Source organism: Pituophis catenifer, unplaced genomic scaffold, assembly GCF_029215685.1.
Source record: "Pituophis catenifer annectens isolate HBS135680 unplaced genomic scaffold, rPitCat1.0.hap2 SCAF_4, whole genome shotgun sequence".
Taxonomy (NCBI): Eukaryota; Metazoa; Chordata; class Lepidosauria; order Squamata; family Colubridae; genus Pituophis; species Pituophis catenifer.
In genome coordinates this window covers 79,308,406-79,329,427 of record NW_027256884.1, presented here as the reverse complement: position 1 = coordinate 79,329,427, position 21,022 = coordinate 79,308,406, and the positions used below count along the sequence as shown (strand labels likewise).

The 21,022-nt window shown below is 38.2% G+C and overlaps 1 protein-coding gene across 1 annotated transcript in view; it reads right to left on the bottom strand.

Annotated features, from left to right (window-relative positions):
• The window catches only part of URB1 (URB1 ribosome biogenesis homolog), a 60,765-nt gene that overhangs the window by 11,717 nt on the left and 28,026 nt on the right, over nt 1–21,022 (bottom strand). The window contains exons 19-30 of the mRNA XM_070943560.1: nt 20,520–20,704; nt 18,222–18,446; nt 17,665–17,841; nt 15,210–16,047; nt 14,536–14,728; nt 13,969–14,152; nt 13,108–13,166; nt 11,488–11,681; nt 8,838–8,948; nt 8,117–8,180; nt 2,671–2,842; nt 1,282–1,384 (exon numbers count right to left, since the gene is read on the bottom strand). Coding sequence (XP_070799661.1) covers nt 1,282–1,384; nt 2,671–2,842; nt 8,117–8,180; nt 8,838–8,948; nt 11,488–11,681; nt 13,108–13,166; nt 13,969–14,152; nt 14,536–14,728; nt 15,210–16,047; nt 17,665–17,841; nt 18,222–18,446; nt 20,520–20,704 — 2,505 coding nt within the window. The remainder of the gene's footprint in view (nt 1–1,281; nt 1,385–2,670; nt 2,843–8,116; nt 8,181–8,837; nt 8,949–11,487; nt 11,682–13,107; nt 13,167–13,968; nt 14,153–14,535; nt 14,729–15,209; nt 16,048–17,664; nt 17,842–18,221; nt 18,447–20,519; nt 20,705–21,022) is intronic.

Below are 21,022 nucleotides of genomic sequence, written 5' to 3'. Positions count from 1 at the left end.
AAAGGAAGTCAGTAGACTTCTGGATTTGACAACATAAAAGGAAATTTTTGAGACAAAAACTGCTTTTTTTTAGCACTAAGTATCTTGGGGGCAAAGAGAAAAGTCAAAACCTATTACAACGATATCCAAAACACCAGGCAAAAAAGAAAAAAAAAGAATGTAGATAAGGAAATAGTAAGTCACCAAAGATAACAAAATATCATTCTATTCAGGGAAAATGTGGCCTCGTGTTTCTCCATTGACCTAATGAACTTTTCTGATTGAGAGCTACCCTTCAGATACACATAGGATCTACCCTCCAAAAAGCAGCTTGGGGATGGAACAACAACAACAACAACAAAGATAAAAACTGAAAGAAAAATTGAATTATATTTAAATTGTTAAATGTAATTATAATGTTGAAGCTACCTAAATTTCTTTTCTATTAAACATTTTCTCTCTTTTTTGTGATCACAAAATAATTGAATTAGTAGATTTCATTAGGGCTTCAAACTGAAATACTCCCGCTTTTTTCTTTCCCTCAAAATCCTTTTATAGTTTTGGGGATGAAATACAGAAATTACGACCTCAGGTCCCCTTCTGCCCCACTTGCTCTCTGTTGAAAATCAGCTAGTGACTCTGAATGGAAGCTTTTTTAAAAAAAAACGTTAAGGTAACTCCATTCATTCTGGGATATATTATTTTAAAATATTGTAGAATACACAAAACTGCCATTTTTCTTAAAGCATTATTTTATCTGTGTTCATTATAGACATTTGCTCTTTCTTTCAAAGCAATCATATTTCTAATTAATCAACTCTTTTAGATCCTACTACTGCTGGATAAGTAAAAGCCAGTTACCTCAATATAATATTTACCCTGAGAACAATATCAGAAACAGCTGGAAAATATTCTCAAGCATAAATCAGTTTTTCTTTAACTCAGATAAGGGAACGTAAATCCCCTTAATTAAAAAGACACACTTCAGAAAAAGTCCAAATCAAACGACAAAATCAAATTCATGCTGACCAAGAAGAAGGTTGTTTGATTCAGCAGGTTTTCTGGTAGCTGCCCCTAAGAACTTGTGAAAGATCCCGTCTTAAGATCTCACAAGTTTAGAACTCAAACATTTTTTGTGAAAACAGTGTTTATAGTATTTTCCCCAATATAAAGCCCTCCCCAAATGCTGAAACTCTTGGAACAGCAGTCAGCCACTTACTGGCCCAGACTGGGAAAGACTGGTCCAAAAGTTCATATTGTACTGAATGCTTCCAGACAATGCAAGACAATCACTTTATATACCTGGCCTTAATAATTCACTGAATAGCTGGAGAAGAAAACATGGATCGTAGAGATCTTCAAAAGCCAGATCACTTTTCCCTTTGCTTTGGAACATATGTTCTTCCTAAAATGAAAAACATAAAAGAATGCATGCCTGAATTTTGATTTGCTTCTTGGATTTTAGGTCCCTTGGTTGTTTTTTCTCTGAACCTACCATACAAATCCTGCAAAAAAAACGGTACAGCTTATCTTCCACTTATGACTATAATTGGGTCTGGAATCTCAGTTGTTGAGCAAAGCGATTGTCAACAGAGATGCTATGCTATATGTACCTTTAACAACTGCAATTCTGGCTTGCCCAGTTAAGCAATCACATGGGTCATTATGCAAAGTGCCAGGGAGAGAGCTCAAGCCTCCTGGACAGGATGAGGCAGGGAGAGGCCTTGGGTCTCCCACCATACCCAGGTGACTAGGGCCCTCTGCCTGCCCCACCAAGGAGAGTAAGGATGAGAAAGATAGCATGTGCTAACTTTTTCACCAGAGTTGAAGTGCATTCCTTCAGTGCACCAAGGAATTTCCCCTCTGGGGAAAGAAAGCGTTCTGAAAGGTGCAGAATGCTGGCATTCACTAGCATTTTTGCCAGATTTGAGGTCCATTCCTTCAGCACATGGAAGGATTGCTCCACCTTGCACAGAAAGGAGGGGAAACTCCTCAGTGCTTGTAGGGCAGAGGTCTCCAACCCTTCTAGCTTGGCAGCCTGGGGGGGAGGGGATGTTTGTTTGAGTGGCGGGTACACACATGCGTGTGCACAGCTCCATTTGTGCAAGTGGAGTTGAGCATGTGAGCTTGACGCTTTCCACTGCCCAGTTGCAAACTGGCCACAGCCCTGAAGTGGGCAGCAGCCCAGGAATTGGGGACTCCTGTCATAGGGAATTCAATGTCCCCCCTCCCATCAGCAACCTTCCTTGCTGGCTTCCCTATTAATGTTCTGGGGAAGGTCAGAGAAAAGAGTATAAATTGTGATCACAGGGCACTTTGGCAACTTGTTATAAATTAGAACAGGTTGCCAAGGGGCTGAAATATGATAATGTGATTGGGGGAGCCCTACACAATGTTTTACAACAGTAGAAGTGCTTTATGGGCCATAGAGCACCTGTTTCAAGACCATCACCACTGTGAATGGTTGTTAAATGACTAATTATAAATTGAGGACCACCTGTAAACTTAGAAATTACTGCTACATGTTGGCTTGACTGATTTTTCTTTTTGCAAAAACATTTTAACTGTTTTTTCAATAGTCAGCTCAAAACTAAACAACAAATCCTGAACAGGTATCTGATGCGTAATCCCTGAGCATCAAGTTAAATTATATATAAAAAGAACAAAAATCTGCAGTTAAGTCCAAGGCACCTCAGGGGAAAGAAGACGCCGATCCTGGGGAAAGTGGAGTATGGTCCTCATCATTATTTCTCGATCCAGAAGGCACATAATTTCTTGCATGCTTGGTTGCTGCCACAGTGACTTCCCCAAACTTTTGCATGTTTTATGATGCTCCACAGCAGCTGGACCCCAAAGCAATATTCTAGAATTTTACCAGTAGAAAAATATGTGTATTTATGTTGTACTTGAAGAGAAGATAGCAATTAAAATATTAATCAGCTTATTAACAGTAGAATAAGGCTAGCTTTTGCCTCCACTTCTTACAAGAATGTGTTTCCTTTGGACTTCCTGTTTGCTCTCTGTCGCTGCCAGACGGTCCCTCAGGACCGCCAGCCCCGTTGCCTGTAAAGAGCCACCTTTACAGCTGAAAGGCGGCTCGAAAAACTCCATTTCCATAAGGAAATGTGAGACAGAGCAGGTGAGGGCAGGTAGAGCTCTCTGCGAAGCCCCCAGAGTTTTTTTTTACTCTCGGGGGATGAAGCAGATGAGGCTCCCTATTTCCCTCGCCGCCGCTCTGGGCTTCGGGAGACCTCTGCCTTTTTGCAGAGCCAGGCGACGAGAACAAGCATTTTAAAGAAAATTAACAGATCGTTTATTGAAAGAGGATGAGATCTGGACCTGGGACCCTAAATCGCAAGTATTTTCATTGACTTTATAAATGATATTGAAGAAAGGAAAAAAGAAATTTAAAATGGCGACTGCTCAGGCTTGAGAAGGGAAAGCTGAAAGAGAAAGTCCTTCCGTTTCAATAGTTTAACAAGCTACAAAGTAGCGGAATAAATACTGCTGGCTACAATCGAGAAGAAAAAGTTTTACTTCTATGTTTCTTTTTTCCTGGAGATCTGATACTGATCTTGTTTGGAAAGAAGCTTTCTTTTCTTAAAAAAGAGTTTGTCTGTGTGGAAGGATGGAAGGAATGATTTTAACTTAATTGAATTTCTTTTGGAGGAGATGGTAAGAAGGGATGAGATTGTGAACCAGAATTTTGAAAAATTCAAGCAGGAAATTAAAGAATTGATACAATTAAAGTATGACAATTTGCAACGAAAGATTGTAACAGTGACTAACGGTTTTTCAGAAATTGCTATAAAGTTGGATACAAATATCAAGTTATTAGAGTCTAAAATGGAGGAAATTGATGACAAGATTTACAATTTGGACAATAAAATACAAAGAATTGAAAATGATTTGATAAATACTCAAGACAATAGCTTAGAAGAAAAATTTAAAATGGAAGCTGATCATAAGACTTGCAATGTAGAAAATATAAAACAATGGATTGAAAAAGAAGTTTTAATGATGCAACACAGGTTCACAGAATTTGCGATTAGAATGAGAGGATTACAGGAAAATAACAGAGGTGATTTAAGGAAAATATCTGCTGAAATTCTGGCTGGGATTTTAAAGGTTCATCCTGAGGAAGTATTTTGCAGGATTGATAGAGTCTACAGAGTAAATTCTTGGATTGCAAAGCAAAGGCAACTGCCTAGAGATGTGGTGATTTATTTCACAGACAAAGAAATAAGAGATAATATTGTGCAAAAATCTTTTAATTCTACTTTACAACTGTATGGAAGAAAGATTTGGATATATAAAGAGCTACCGCCTAGGATGTTATTAGATAGAAAGAAATTTGGATTCCTGGTGACTGAGCTTAAAAAACAAAATATTTTATTTAGGTGGGATGTTCCAGTTGGTATAATATTGAGATATCAAGGAGAAAGATATCAACTAAATACTGTTGAAAAAGCGGAAGAATTTTATTATAAGACTTTGAAAATGAGTTCAACATCTTCATGCATAATACAGGATAAGCAGAAGGAGTTGGAAATAATGGAAAAACATCGAGCTACAGAGGTCTTTGTAGATGAATCGCCTTTGGATCCTTTAGATGTCTCAGATGGACTACTTATAAATACGAGAGAAGCGGCGTTGGACTCTAATGTGAAGACTCATCAAGTCACAGACAAGCATGAAAATCAATCAGTTGATACACAATTTGTAGAAAAGAAACTTGAATGGCGATCTAAGTTACAAAAGCAAAACCAACAAGATCAAGTTATAGATCAGAACGAAAATCGGACAGTTGATACACAACTCATAGAAAGGAAATTAGGCCGGAGATCAAACCCACAAGAAGTCAAGAAAAAAAAAAAGAAATAGGTCTCACAAAAATAAAAATCTTTAAACTAGGCAACAGTGAAGCCAGTTATCTAAAAGATGACTGAATATATGAAAAGACAGTTGAGGCGAAGTATTGGTTAATATTATCCTGAGGAGAGTGACAGACCTCTGCAATGCCGTATTTTTGGGATGTGAAAAGGGCCTTAAACTGTTGGATTGGAATTATCTATTTCTTTGATAAATGTATTACGTTTATGCTGAGTTATATGGCAAGAGAGCTACGTTGGGGCATGCAGAAGATCTGGTTGTTACCCCATTATGATGGCTGGAATTAATAATCTTGAAGAAAGCCACCACTACAGATACTATATGGAATACAATTATAATGTCACTCAGGTGGTTGTTTTCTTTTTTATATATATACATACATGAAGATATTTATTATTGATGGGGGCAGATGACAACTGAGGATTCCGAACATTTTGTTGGAATTAGGATGTGATGTTACCCTAATATGGGTGAAGGAGTTAACAATCCAATTTAAAGACTTTACAGAAGACATTATATGGATTACAAGTTTAAAGTTATTGATTTTATCTATATAAGGGATATAATTTTTTTTTTTTTAACAGGGTGGGTAGAAGAATAAAGACATTAAGAATTGTTATTTTGTAGGAAAGTGGGTGGAGACAGGCTAGTTTATTGATGGTTTAGTTTAAGAAAAGAGATGTTCAAGAGATATATTTAAGGGAGTGGAGGAAATGGACAGACTATGAGTTGAATAAATGTTAAATTAGGATTTATTATATAGTTTTATAGTGGAAGGCTGCTTTGAATTATATAGTTTTAAAGTGGAAGGTTGTTTTGAGATGTTATATTAATATACATAACAGGTTTGATTTAAGAGATATATGTATGGGGGAGGGGAAAAAGGGTAGATTATTGCTAAATTGGGAGTTATAATAATATTACTATGTTAAACCAGAAGTCATTATACAATGTTATAGTAGAATGTTATTTTGAAATGTATAGTAAAAGGGGGATATAATAATATTATTAGAAAGAAAGGGTCAGTATTTGGGGGATGGAGTAAGGGAATGGTAAAGTATTATATAATCTGTTATGAATTTGGATTTTACTTTGAAGAAGTCACAGGGGGAGGGGTGGTGAGGGGGGGTTAGGGAGGAGGGGGGGAGAAAAAAGGGGGAAAAATCTGTATTTGAAAAACTTTTTCAAGAATGTGTTTCCTTTCCCTTCCTAAGCCATTTCAAACAAAATTAAACCATTATGAAATGACATTTAGTCCACTCTGTTCGTTTTGGTAAATTGCAGAGAGAAGATCACAGTGAATTATTTTTACAAAGTCTTGACTCCTGCAAAGTGTGTCAACAAAAATCACAGAAGCAGAAGGCTTCTTTTCATAGCCACAATGTTATTTTTTAATTAATCAAACAAAAGCTTTAGAACAGAACTCAAACTGTTGCCTTCAAGATGTTCTTCTTTAATGATTCAGAAAAATATGTCAAAGACAGGGGAGATATTCCAACAGTATTTCTAGCTATCATAAATATTGCTTGTCCCAGGGGCAAGATGATCCAGATATTTAAGTGCTACCATTATATTCTTGACCACTTTGTAACCAGGAGAGATGACAAGCATCTGTCCTAGAACTTTATCTCTTATGGGAAGAATATTTATATAACAGTGTTTCTTGATCATTGAAGTAAATTGGGAGAATGATCAGAAGAAAAGGCAGTCCCTGAATTTACCAGTTCATTAAGTTTATACTGAAACCCATAGCCAAGTACCAGTATCTGAAGGCCTGCAAAGCAAAGAGAAAGCAAAGTGCCATTTTCCTACCAAATAAAACAACTTTATTATCTTATCTGTCCTTGCACATATATGGTAGGTAAGGAAGGTCCCATTCTACATTTCTGCTGCTTCTAGTTTATTTATTTATTTATTAATTCAATTTGTATGCCGCCCCTCTCCGAAGACTCAGGGCGGTTCACAATGCATTTAAAATCATTATAAAAAACATTTAAAAATTAAAACATTAAAAACATTAAAACTCATTCACACTATTCATGGCCGGATCTCGCTGGATCGCAAGAGCGAGATCAACGGCCCCAGGCCTGCCGGAAAAGCCAGGTCTTCACCGCTTTTCGGAAGGCCAAAAGGGTGGGGATGGTCCGGACCTCAGGAGGTAACTGGTTCCAGAGAGCTGGGGCAGCCACAGAGAAGGCCCTCCCCCATGGGCCCGCCAGCCGGCATTCTTTAGCTGACGGGATCCGGAGGAGACCAACTCTGTGGGATCTTACCGGTCGTTGGGAGTTATGCGGTAGAAGGCGGTCTCGAAGATACCCTGGCCCTAAACCGTGTAGGGCTTTAAAGGTAATAACCAACACCTTGAATTGTGACTGGAGACCAATAGGGAGCCAGTGCAGCTCGCGGAGAATTGGTGGTAATGTGGGTGTACCTAGGTGCACCCACGACAGCTCGTGCGGCTGCGTTTTGGACCAACTGTAGTCTCCGAACACTTTTCAAGGGTAGCACCATGTAGAGCATGTTGCAATAATCTAACCATGAGGTGACGAGAGCATGAGTGACTGTGAGGAGAGCCTCCCGATCCAAGTAGGAAATTGGAGCAGTCAGATGATTCATATTACCTACTGTACTTTGAGTTAGCGGCCACAGGCAATTATAGCAGCAGTAAATAATTTAAGAAGAGACTGTAGATATAGGAACTCCATTCTGGTATCACACTATTCCAAGACGGTATAAATATTTCTTGACTTTGAATGGTGTAGAAAAGGCTTCATTCCAAAAATAACAGGTGGAGCCAGGCAAAAACTAAACAATTTCATTTAGTAAGCATATAGCCTTAATTAAAATTAAAATTGAATTGAATTAAGATCAGACTCATTACATATTTAAATAATTTTCCTATTTTGCCATACTAAAAATTACTGTTTGATAACAATGTTTTGAAGGCTTCTGAGAATCACAATTTTTTTGAAAGCTTCAGGTGGCCTATAGTTTTAGGCTATATATCATGTTGCTTCCTTGATTTCGACTTATTATGCATTGTAAACCCAAACTTTGTACTTTGTAAATAGTTTATATTTATATAAACTATTTTCTATAAATAGTTTAAATCTTAATGTATTTTATGAACCCAATATATATTGGTTTATTCAACCAATTCTGGTTAAGCAAACCATAGCAAAATAAGGCTGACAAGATATGTACATTTTTCACCTATTACAATGACCAAGATGTATAAACAAACCTGAAGTCAAGAAGGCTTAGACCATTATTTTCATATAATTTAAGTAGAAATAATATCTTCTGATCTAAAAAAAAAAAAAAAGAAAGACTATGTAAAAATGACATATACCTAGGGGAAACCAACATTCCTAAGAACATAGCCATATAACATTTGCATGGAGGCTAAAGATAGGTGTGTGCCCATCCCATTTTCTCCATTTCACGCACTTCATACATTCAGGTGTCTCACTCAGGGCTTAAGTGAAAACTAGCATCTTTGACTCATTATTGTTATTCTCAGTTTTGAGCTTTTATATCCATTCTATCATCATCTTGAATTCTAATATTTTATGGAAACATTCATCATCTAGTAACGCAGAAAGCTGTGAGTCCAACTGAATTTCCTGAACACCTATCACAAAGTGTATTCAATATCCTCCAGGTTCAGTCCACCCCATAATACAAGCCCCCATCCAGTCATCACTACTGCTATGTCTTAAGCAGCGTGCCCTTCTTTCTCGAATTTTTGCTGTGTTAGTTTAAAAATGCAGAAAAAATGAATGTTTCGTTCAAGCCCTTAAAGACACAAAATCTTTTTTAAAAAGATTAACTTCTGTTTTCTTGATTGATTTGAGAACTACAGTTGAATGGTTTAAGTCAAACATGCACAATCGATTACCCCTCCTCTTCTACATTAAACTTTTTTGTTAATAAACATCACTCTCAAGAGAAAATTCGCTCACCTGAAATGTTCAGTGTTGCACCATATGCTCCAAGCAGCACAGCAAAATGATTACTCTCACAAACTTCAGGGCAGAGTTTCACAAGAGACAACAGGAGGTTCACTAACGTCTCTGAAAACAAAAAGGAAAAGTATTTTGCTCTTTCCCTCCCATCATACTAGGCACTTTTTTTCCAGCATTTTTTTAACATAATAATGCTGCACAATAAGTTGACTACTCAGGATCTTCTGGGATAAATAAAACATCACAACAGCACCACACTAATTTTCTGTGGCGTTCCCATTCATATGAGTTAAGCTACACAAAGAACATTCTAGTGTCTAAATTGGAAACCTATAGATGTATTTCCAACTATATGCTGGCAAGATATCCTGGGAATTGTAGTCCAAGACATCTGAAAGGCAACAGGTTGGTGAGGACTACACAAGAATAGTGTTTGTTGGTACAAACATTACAGACCAATAATTATTTAATAATAATTCCACATCCATACCTTTTTTTAAAGCTTAGCATACAGTTGCAAGAAAAAGTATGTGAACCCCTTGGGATTATGTGGAGTTTTGCATGAATTGGTCATAAAATGTGCTCTGAACTTCATCTAAGTCACAACAATAGAAAAACACAGTCTGCTTAAAATAATACTACACAAACATTAGATGTTGCCATGGTTTAATTGAACATAACATGTAAACATTCACAATGCAGGGAGGAAAAAGTATGTGAATCTTTGGACTTAATAACTGGTTGACTCTCCTTTGGCAGCAATAACCTCAACCAAACGTTTCCTGTAGTTGCAGATCAGACCTGCACAACGATCTGGAGTAATTTTGGACCACTCCTCTTCACAAAACTGTTTCAGTGTAGCAATATTCTTGGGATGTCTGGTGTGAATCGCTCTCTTAAGGTCATGCCACAGCATTTCAATCGGGTTGAGGACTGGGCCACTCCAGAAGGCATATTCTATGCTGTTGAAGCCATTTTTTTGCTGAATTACTTGTATGCTTTGGGTCATTGTCCTGTTACATCACCCATCCTCTGCGGAGCTTCAGTTGGCAAACAGATGGTCGTACATTTTCCTGCAAAATGTCTTGATAAATTCTGGAATTCATTTTCCCATCAATGACAACAATCCGTCCAGGCCCTGAGGCAGCAAAGCAGCCCCAAAACATGATGCTCCCTCCGCCATGTTTTATAGTGGGGATGAGGTTTTGATGTTGGTGTGCTGTGCCTTTTTTTCTCCACACATAGTGTTGTGTGTTCTTCCCAAACAACTCAATTTTGGTTTCATCTGTCCACAGTATATTTTGCCAGTAGTGCTGTGGAACATCCAGGTGCTCTTTTGCAAACTTCAAACATGCTGCAATATTTTTTTTGGACAGCAATGGCTTCCTCCATGGTGTCTTCCCATGTACTCCATTCTTGTTTAATGTTTTCCTTATTGTAGATGTGTCAACAAAAATGTTAGCATGTGCCAGAGATTTCTGTAGGTCTTTAGCTGACACTCTAGGATTCTTCTTTACCTCATGAAGCATTCTGCGCTGTGCTCTTGCAGTCATTTTTACAGGACGACCACGCCTAGGGAGTGCTAAACTTTCTCCATTTGTAGACAGTCTGTCTTACCATGGACACATGAACATCAAGGCTTTTGGAGATACTTTTGTAACCCTTTCCAGCTTCATGCAAGTCAACAATTCTTGATCATAGGTCTTCGGAGAGCTCTTTTCTGCGAGGCATGGTTCACATCAGACAGTGCTTCTTGAAACCAGTAAACCCAAAACAGGTGTGTGTTTTTAAAGGGCAGGACAACTGTCAGCAACACATCCAATATCATCACACTGATTGGAGTCAAGGTTGGCTCACTCCTGGCTCCAATTAGCTCTTGGAGAAGTCATTAGGCTAGGAGCTCACATATTTTTTCCTCCCTGCACTGTGAATGTTTACATGTTATGTTCAATTAAACCATGGCAACATCTAATGTTTGTGTAGTATTATTTTAAGCAGACTGTGTTTTTCTATTGTTGTGACTTAGATGAAGTTCAGAGCACATTTTATGACCAATTCATGCAAAACTCCACGTAATCCCAAGGGGAGTTCACATACTTTTTCTTGCAACTGTAAATTTAATTTGTTCAGGACCTTCTGGGAAAATGATCTTGAGAGAATGATGAAAACTAATTTGCTGGGAAATCAGTTTTTATGAAGAGAAAGTATTTCTCACTTTTCTCTCACATACCCCCTCCTCTTTCTACATTTGGTAACCACTGTATGATTATCATACAGTGCAAAATGCACTGTATGATAACCATATGTAATCATTTTTTGAAGTCCACTGACAAATTAAGTTGAGCATTATAATAATTTATTAAACTTGTATGCTGTCTGTATGAGTCTATAAATTATCATGAAAGAAACTGACTTTGTATAAATATACAAAAGTATGAAGGCTATTGCTTAACGCATTGTAAGCCGCCCTGAGTCTCCAGAGAAGGGCGGCATATAAATCAAATTTAAAAAAAAACAAAACTGATCATACTAGATAGATACAACTGCCAAAATACATCAGTGGGTAACAAACAAAATGTATGGGAAAATGGTTTGCAAATATATAAGTTATACATAGACACCAAAGAAGCTAGAAAGAAAGAGAGACCTCTTAGATGAGCATTTGTGTCGCTGCCTTCTTGTGGTCTCAGCATTGTGGACAAAAACAGTGAATGCTGTGTGATCATCATATAAAGCACTTCAGGTTTGGTTAATCTCTTTTTAAAAGAGTTTTCTTTCTGGTATAATACATTTATAGCTGCATTCAGAGTTTTCAGGAAAGTTTGGTCTTTATAACGATACCTGCATGACAATTAAAAAGACATTAAGTCAAATATCAGACTGTTTTGCTAACAAGCTTGTGCAAAGATATATACTAGACGTTCTTCTGCATGCTGACATTATTTTGGGGTCTGTAGAAACAATGAATGTGCTTCTGAATTGCCTTCCCAACCTGGAGCCCTCTAGAAAGAATAGATTCTATCTGCCTGCCCATGTTACTCAATGGATAATTACAGCTGTCATTCAACTCATCCAGTAACTAATTTTTCCAGAACTTGGCTTTTTAGTTGCATGCTGGACTTCCTAGTGCAGGGCTGTCAAACTCGTGGCCAGCGGGCGGATGCGTCACGCACTAGCCACACCCACGCCCGGTTTAGCAAAGGGGGAAAAAGTTGTGATACATCACATGACGATGCCATGACGACGCGAGTTTGACACCCCTGTCCTAGTCGGTTGGACCAGAAAAAAATCAAACTATTTAAATTATTTTTATATTTAATTAAAATTAAATATACTTAATATAATAGGAACTTGTCATTTAGTGACCACAATTGAAAGCCACAACTCAGTTGTTGAGTGAAAAAATCACTAAGCAAAATCGCAATTGTGCTTAAATCATTGTTCTTTGTTTATAGAATTTGGAAGATCATAAATGCGAGGACTGGTCAAAAAGTTACTTCTTCATCGCTGTTGTAACTGTGAAGAGTTGCTAAACAAGGACTAGCCATTCAATCATATCATAATTATCCTTGTTTGCCACATTAACAATTATAATTTAATAGCAATTTTTGCAGATCTATAGAGACCAAGGGGTTTCCGGTTGCTCTGGGTATTCAGATTGTGTGTTTCAGCTTTAAAGGATAATAACGAGATGTATCAGGTATTATTTCTTAAATTAAAAGAAATTCCATAATCAGGAAACAATTTTGCATTCAGGCAGTTGTTATATTTCATAGATATTAACACCAATGCATCCCTATGGTCACTTCTGTCAATATTTAATCTCATATTCACATTACTATAGAAGTGACGAATTTTAGTGAAACCTGTACTTTATTCAGGTTGATTGAAATAGTGCAAGTTCTTCGTCCAATGGCTGAAGAATCAGAAAACAGAATTCTCTGCATGCATATAATCTGTGCAGAAATTATTCTAAATACACAGAGGGAGAGATAATTCAGTAAAATAGCTTGCATAACCAAAAACACTTCATTTGTGTAGAAGTAGGGAGTACTGGAAGTAGGGAGAACCAAAGAAGCTTCTTGGATGAGAAGCAAAACATCTTCAAAGAAAAAGCAGAAAGTCCAGTTGCCTCTTGAAAAAGCACCTTTGGGACAACCATGACCTGGATGACTGAGAATCTCATATTAAAGCAGTGTGTTCTCAGAATTTTTCAGCTTGGCTATCTGAAAAAATGCATCATTGCTATAAACATAAATATGCTTACTTGAGCCCCAGCTTCACAAAACTATTCCAGTCGTCTGGAACCACTTGAGTTACTGAATTCTGAATAAACAAGAAAAAATAATATATCACACACTGCAATATAATAAAGCTTTCAGAACTTATTGGCCTAAACTAGAAAGAGAGATCATTCAAAAGGAGGTCTCTGCACTCTGTGAAAAGAATAATCCCATTCTTTCTTCATGAATTTAATGCAGCAAACTGACAAATATTAAAATTTTTGGCGTAACACTTTTTAGAAAGTGTGTATTGGTTCCTATGATGTTTCTTCTATCATTTACAATAAAGTTTTGTGTGAATTAAATCTCCTTCCATGATTAACAATTTTCATAAATTTTAAAGGGAAAGTACTACAGTAGAGAATTTTAATGCTATATGAAGGAGTTTGCAAATGATGTTAAGTGTAATAGCAAATAACTTGCATTCCTACCTTTTTCAATCTCATGTTTTCATAATTAAAAACACTATCAAATCAAACTTTTGAGTAGTTGCTTCTTAATAGAAATTTATGAAAAGTTAGGTTAGAAAAGTTAGAAGTACTGACAGTATATTACTTGTCTTCTTTAATAGAATGCACAGCTATAGAGGAAATTGGTAACATTTGGAAACCCATCTGGAGTAACCATAGTGGGTATAACCATAGTGGGTCCATGCTCTCCAAAATTCTAGCAAAATTGAAAAACTAGCATTTGCAATTATTTGTATACTTATGGATCCATTATGGATATACACTTCCTAATGAAAAAAACCTGAAATGTATTGCTGTATTCAGCATCTTTTGCCTGATACTTCACCATTTCTTAATAAATTAATATACAAATGAATGGAAAATCCCAGTCCTCACCAATAGGTTTTCTAGCTTCAATAGCATAGTATTCTCCACTTCTGAATATGTTTCTTGCTCTTGGCTACTACTGAAGGACAGGATCAACCACTTCATACAGGTAACTAGTAGATGTTTCCCCCATGAATGCACTTTTTCTGCAGAGGTCTCCAGAGCTCTTGATACAGCATCAGCAATTATCCACCTGGAGAGGTTGAAAAGAGTAACAGAGCAGAGGCAATGTCTATTTCAATTCTTCTTTCAATTCTTCACATGCCCCCAACCTTATCTCATTATATAAACTCAATTTAACTACAGGTAGTCCTCAATTTACAACCACAATTGAGCCCAAAATGTCTATTGCTAAACGAGTAGAAGGCAGCAAGGTGGACTGGGCCACATGAGGGAAAAAGTGGGCTTAGTTCCTTTAACTATTATATATCTACATTAAACTTTATGATTTTCATCCACACTTCAAAATACACTACAAAAAGGATCCTGAATCTCTACTCTTGTTTTTTAAAAAAATTAAATATTAAATTGTTCATGTGCATAATTCTTTCACAGCTAGAAATTATGTAAGCTTACTGTTCGTGATTTCCAAGTCTCTCAAGAGTTAGAGTTAGTTTTTCTGTTAAATCAGTAAATGCCTCTGTATCGGATAGTGGCAATAATTTGGAAAGAACATGACATTCCATAGTAGATGGCTGTGATGAATCCACTTTCAAAAGATTATTCAGCAGTTCTGGCCATAAAGCTTCTCTCAAGACAGACTTAACAGCTGAAAACAAGATACAAAGTTAAAGTATAAAGGAACAAATCAACATTTCCAAAATTCAGGGGATTATGTATGCACCAGGGCCCACAGTAACAAACTTAAATCCTAAGAAGAGCTTCTTAAATATAGACTCAACAGAAGAGTAGGATTTCTAGCCAAGACAGAACTGTATCTGGAGAAATGCTTATTTGCTTGGAAAGAAGGTTCATGATACTACACAGAAAAGCTAACTGAATAATATCTAGATAAATGCTCCTTGCATCATTTATCCTAGGCAATATTATAGAAGCACAAATCAGCCTAGTAGATGGCTTCAAAGCAAGAAATGCAAAACAAAATATTCAAAAAATAAATGAATCAGAAATAAAAGAATATTTCAATGTCCTACTTTTTTAACAATGTTAGGATTAAAAGGCTAACATATTATTCCCGAGGCACTCATAATATGGTTAGAGTAGTGTTAAAAATCAGCTGGCATGATTACCTTTTGATAAGCATTTGAAATGTTGCTTCTCTTGACAGTCCAAATACACGTTAACAAGGGGCATAAAAAGGGCTGCATTCATTTTTAGAAATTTGCTTGTACTGCTCTTCAGACACCAAAGCTCAAAATGTAGCAAATGAGTGTGAGAGTACTGAATCAATAAAGCTACAATAGAAAGAGAAATTTCTGTGGAACGCTTAAGGCACAAAAGCTGCACATCAATGTCAACTGCCTGGGCAAAGATAGGTTCTTTCTGTATCATACACATAAAGACCTTTTCCAACTCTTCAGTGATAGATGCAGACAACAGAATGCTCATTCCTTGAATGTGCTCTCTTGAAAAAAAGGAGTCTCCTTTCAGAGAACCTCTCTGGTAGCCATCTGTGAGCAGCTGCATCAAAGTTTGTCCATGAATGTTCAGACAGATTTTTTTTCCAGCTAAAGTTTCAGATTTTAGGTTGGCCTTGCAAAGTTGTAGCATGATTTCTTTCAGCTGGTCCGTATTCATATAAATGTGCAGCTCTTGTAAAGCCTCTATCTGCAGAGATTTTTTGGGAGATATTCTGCATCCTTCTTTTCCACCACAGTGCAGTTCTTCCAAAACAGTCTTTGTGACGGCTTCAAAATATCTGTAGAGTATATCTAGCTGATTCCTAAATTGTAGCAATGGACAACTCATTTTCAACAAGTCAAGAATGTTGCGGTTTAGATGACTTGAGAGCAGTTTTACTTTAATTGGATTAAGACTGTGTGGAGGGAGGGAATGTTGTTCTATAGCCAGGAACCAATTTTCTAGGATAGGGTGTTTGAAGACCAAAGAGAGCATCTCTTCCATGATCTAAAATAGAAATAATTGCAATAAAAGACTTTGTCCAATAAACATAAGAACTTTATTGCATTAGATCAGTGTCTGATCAGCATTCTGTTTTTCACTGTTGCTAACGATGGTAGATCCCTAGGAAAATTCACTTACTAAGTAAGAAAGCAACAACCTTTCTAGTATGATTAAGAGTGGGATCTGAAAGCTTACACCTGATAATACATTCAGCCTGAGTAATATATATCAAATTGAAAAAGAATATTTATCGAAAACTTTGACTGAAAAATTGAGGAAAATGGTTCCACAAAAAAGAACTACTTTTAAACAGTAAATGTTTTACTGCAAAACCAATTTCTAAGGGAGGTGCCAAGTTCCTCTTCACAGGCTATGCTGAAATGAAATCTAAACAGAGGTCAAGGATGCTTTAATCTGGATTTCTGGACTGAAATGGGTGTTGCACACAATGGCTTACATGTTCCCTATCATTCTATGATTATGTAAAACTATCTCTGGTATTTTGCCATATACTGACCAACTATAAGCAGTGTATAAACAGTTACCGTATTTTTCGGACTATAAGATGCTCCAGACTATAAGACGCACCTAGCTTTTGGGGAGGAAAACAAGAAAAAAAAATCTGCCTCTGCCTCCCAGCAATTTGCCTCCTTGCAGCAAACAGCAAACAGCCTGGTCAGCTTCAGCACACCCTGATTTAGCACAAGCAGCTGAATGGTGGTTGGATCTGCCTCCCAGAATACCTCCCATCAGCTGTTCCAGGCTGCAGGGATCGCCATTGCTCATCACCACCGTTGCCGCCCATTGCCGCTGCTGCCTATCGCTGCCTCTGCGCACCCCATTTTTGGCCTCCGTGCACCCCATTTTTGGCCTCCGCACGCCCCATTTTCAGTCTGTTCCAGGCGACGGGGATAGGCGATCCCCACCTCGAGGCCAAAAATGGGACACGCAGAGCCCAAAAATTGGGCGTGCGGAGGTGGTGATAGGCGGCAGTGGCAATGGGTGGCAATGGCGGCGATGATCCTCGCAGCCTGGAACAGCTAATAGGTGGCATTCCGGGAGGCAGATCCAACTGCCAATCAGCTGCTCATGCGAAATCAGGCTGTGGTGAAGCTGACCAGGCTGTTTGCTGTTTGCTGCAAGGAGACAAATTGCTGGGAGGCAGAGGCCGAAGGGTGGGGGCTGGTGGGTGGGCGGGGCTTCAGCAACATTCGCTGTATAAGACGCATAGACATTTCCACCCACTTTTGGGGGGAGGGGGAAAATGCATCTTATACACCAAAAATATGGTACATTCTTACTTGAACTCAGTATAATCAATCTTAGAGGGCACATCTTCCTCTACCAGGAATTGCATGTCCTACCAGGACCATGGCACATTTTGAAATATGTAGGCTAAATACAGAGTATCATGTCATGAATTTAATGTTTAGATTACTATCTAACAAAACCAGTGCATGAGAGATTTTTTTTTTCTCATTGTACTCAGAACATAAGCACTCATGACTCATTTTAAGCAAAAAAATTCTCTCTCATGGATTTTGTCCATGTAAATGCACAGTAAAGAGCATGCATGAAGTTTTTTTTTTCTCCAGAATATCCACACAGAAAAATTAGCACCTTGTCATTCTCAGAGTCTTGTATCAAAATTTCTGCTTCCATAAAAAGTTCAGGTTCAATCTGGGTATTTTTCTGCTCAGGCTGACCACGCAACTCTGTATCATCACCTTTGCGCAACAAGCTCTTCAACAAATCCATGTAGACAGTAACAAGGGAAAGGCCAGAATTTTTGCCCAACTGTTGGAAAAAGGATAGACATTTCTAAGTGAAGAAAAAAAATGGGGGATTGAAAACAAAACACCCCAATTATATATTTTATCAAAGGGACATATTAATTATCATATATAGGCTCCATTTATTTGCTTTGCAAGTCTGGCAACATACTTTGCATCTCCATTCAACACTGTAATCAACACTTACAAGTGGACACTATTACAAGCATGTATCTTAGAAGCCTGAATCAAGAGATTATATGTATTTTTTTTAGCTACATACAGTACACCTGCTTCAGAAAGTGCATGTTTGCTGTCATCTAAAGTTGAGGTGGTCCTTAATGAAAGGGACTGTACATAACTATTAAAGTTGCTTTCAAAAAAACAAGAAGAAAAATAGCTCACACTGCCGAAGTTCTCCACAGTAGTTTTTAGGTACAGAAGAACATGTTTTAAAGCCAACGAGAGCTGCTGAGGTTGGAGCTGGGAAATAGCTTCATTTAGCTTTGTTTGAATATCCTCGTCCAGTAAAACAGCAACACCTTTCTGATAGCTATTTTTTAACAAGGTAAAAAAGGAGGAATCTGATGACCACACCTCATCCACACTCTTGTTCCTGTCTTGCTGGAACTGAGTAAGAACAAAAGAAAATACAATTACATGTATGTAAAGGAAACTGTTTGTACTCCAATATCTTTTACCTAAACAGAAGAAGCTTGGAAGAGGAACCAACTCCTCTTGCCAGGGAGCTAAACTGCCTGTAGGAGGCTTTTGAAATTAGGCAAAGACATCAAAATGACAAAAGCAGCATCAGGCTACTGAAACACAAACTCACTTGTATGGGGTTTTGTTCCCCATTCAGTTGTGTCCAATTTTTGGAGACTGCCAGGACAAGTTCCTACAGTTTTCTTGGCAAAGTTTTTCAGAAGTGGTTTGTCACTGCCTCCTTCCTAGGGCTGAGAGAATATGACTGGATCAAGGTCACTTATAGCTGGCCTTCATGACTAAGATGGGACTAGAACTCATGGTCTCCCAAATTCTAGCCTGATGCCTTGACCACTATACCAAATTTGCTCTCTAAAATTTGTGTACATGCAGGCAGTGTCACAAAACATATACCAAAGTAATGTTGATCAGTTGCCTCATCTTTTTTCTAATTTCTCCAAACAGCCCTGAAATTAAGGTCAAAGTTATGTGAAATTTAAGTTTTAGTTGCTAGCTCTGTTTTGGATTAAGCTTTCAGACAGATTTCTTTTCAATTTAGCTTTTAAAAGAACAATGTGCTCTTACATCAAAATTTGTAACAAAACACATATTGTTATTCCAATAAAGGAGAACATTTGTAGTTTAGGATTGAAATGAGGGGTCCTTGGTGGGGTCTAGGACCTTCAGGCTCCCACCCTGTGCCATGCCTCCTTCGCCTCCAGCCTCAGCCCATTTACAGCCAGCTTTCCTCCTCAGCTGGCCTTCCCTGGCCATTTGCCCTAGCCAATGGGCCTCTGGCCCTCCACCCTGCACCTTTTGGCCCGGCCCATTTGCCAAGATACTGTTTGTCCCTGGCCTTTGGCCACACGGGACAATTAGACGCCACCCAATCAGGTGACAGGCAGAAGCCATGCGATCTCCCTACCTCCCTCCCCTTCCTTCCTTACCCTAACCCATGCCTGAAACCATGAACCTCTGCTGTTCTACTGCCGTACCCCCACATGCCAGAAGGCACTTTCCCCTGTGCCTGAAGCCATGAGCCTCTGCAGTTCAGCTGCTGCACCCACCCCCATGCCAGTAGCCGTTTTCCCCCATGCCTGAAGCTGTGAGCCGTTGCCATTTGACTGCCATGCCCCCATGCCAAAAGCCACTTTCTCCCCTGCCTGAAGCTGTGCCCCACCACCATTCGGCAGCTTCACCTTCCCCATAGCTCTACAACCCCTGCTATCACCTATTGCTCATTGCACAGTGGCAAGCAGAAGCACCATGGCTTCTGCCTGCCACTCAATTGCGTGGTGGCTAATTGTCCCATGTAGCCAAAGGCCCGGGACAAACAGTGTCTTGGCGAATGGGCCGGGCTGAAGGGCACAGGGCGGATGGCCGGAGGGCCAGAGGCCCATTGGCCAGGGCAAATGGTCAGGGGAAGACCAGCAGAGGAAGAAAACTGTCTGTAAATGGGCTGAGGTGGGAGGCAAAGGAGGCATGGCCAAGGGTGGGAGCCTGAAGGTCCCATTTCGCCTTGGTGCTCCCTAGCTCCACATTACCTGGTTTGGGTAATGAAATGTCTGCAAGAAAACAACCAAGCTCAGAGAGCACCAAGCACCCCACATTTTGTGAGTATTATTTTTCTAGGAAAATCAATATAAAAAATAAATCAAAATAATCTAAAAGCAATTCCATGGACAGGAAGAATTGTTGACTGAAAAAAACAGGGCTGATTTAGCCTGGTTTTGCTGCTATCAGACTTAAATGAGCTCAGTTATAATAATGTTTTGAAAAAATATATATATCAGACATCACTTTTCATCACACAGTTCCACAGTGCCACTGATTGGTGATGAAAAAAGATGCATCAAAAAAGAGCAAGCTAACAGGATGTCTGAATTTCAAATTGTATAACTAAATTTGAGCATGTTTTGCTACGTATAATTCTCCTATGTGTTATAATGTTAACTAACACCAAATTATGCTGTTTAATATACATTTTGGCTTGCTTACCAAAGCTTCCTTAACTTGTTGTGGTATCCAAAGATTATAGTAACAGTTGAACTGACAAAGCTGAGCAGTAACAGACTGAAGTTCTTTATCATAATGTTGAAACATCAGGCAAAGGGCTAAAGGATCTCGTTGAGAATTCAGGAGGTCAGTGAACACAGCAATGAGATATTCCACAATACTTTCTTCTATAAAGACAAAACAATAACTATAACAAAACTAAATGCTTGTGATTTCTGAAACTGAAGGCTTCAAATTCAGAGAGCACCTTCAGCAAACTTCTATTAGGAAGATTAAAAATTGCATGATTATCTGTAGAGTTATCTGCATGTCGTTTACTTTTCACAATAAAAATCAAACAGCTTCTTGATTTTGATTGTGAAATTGAACATTAGGGTTTTTTTAGCTGCTTATGTGCAAGTTCCCCTTTTATATGTGCTTTTACAAGAATTTTCAATATGTTAAATGCATTTTATGAGAAGGCTGATTATCATTATTTTTGTGAA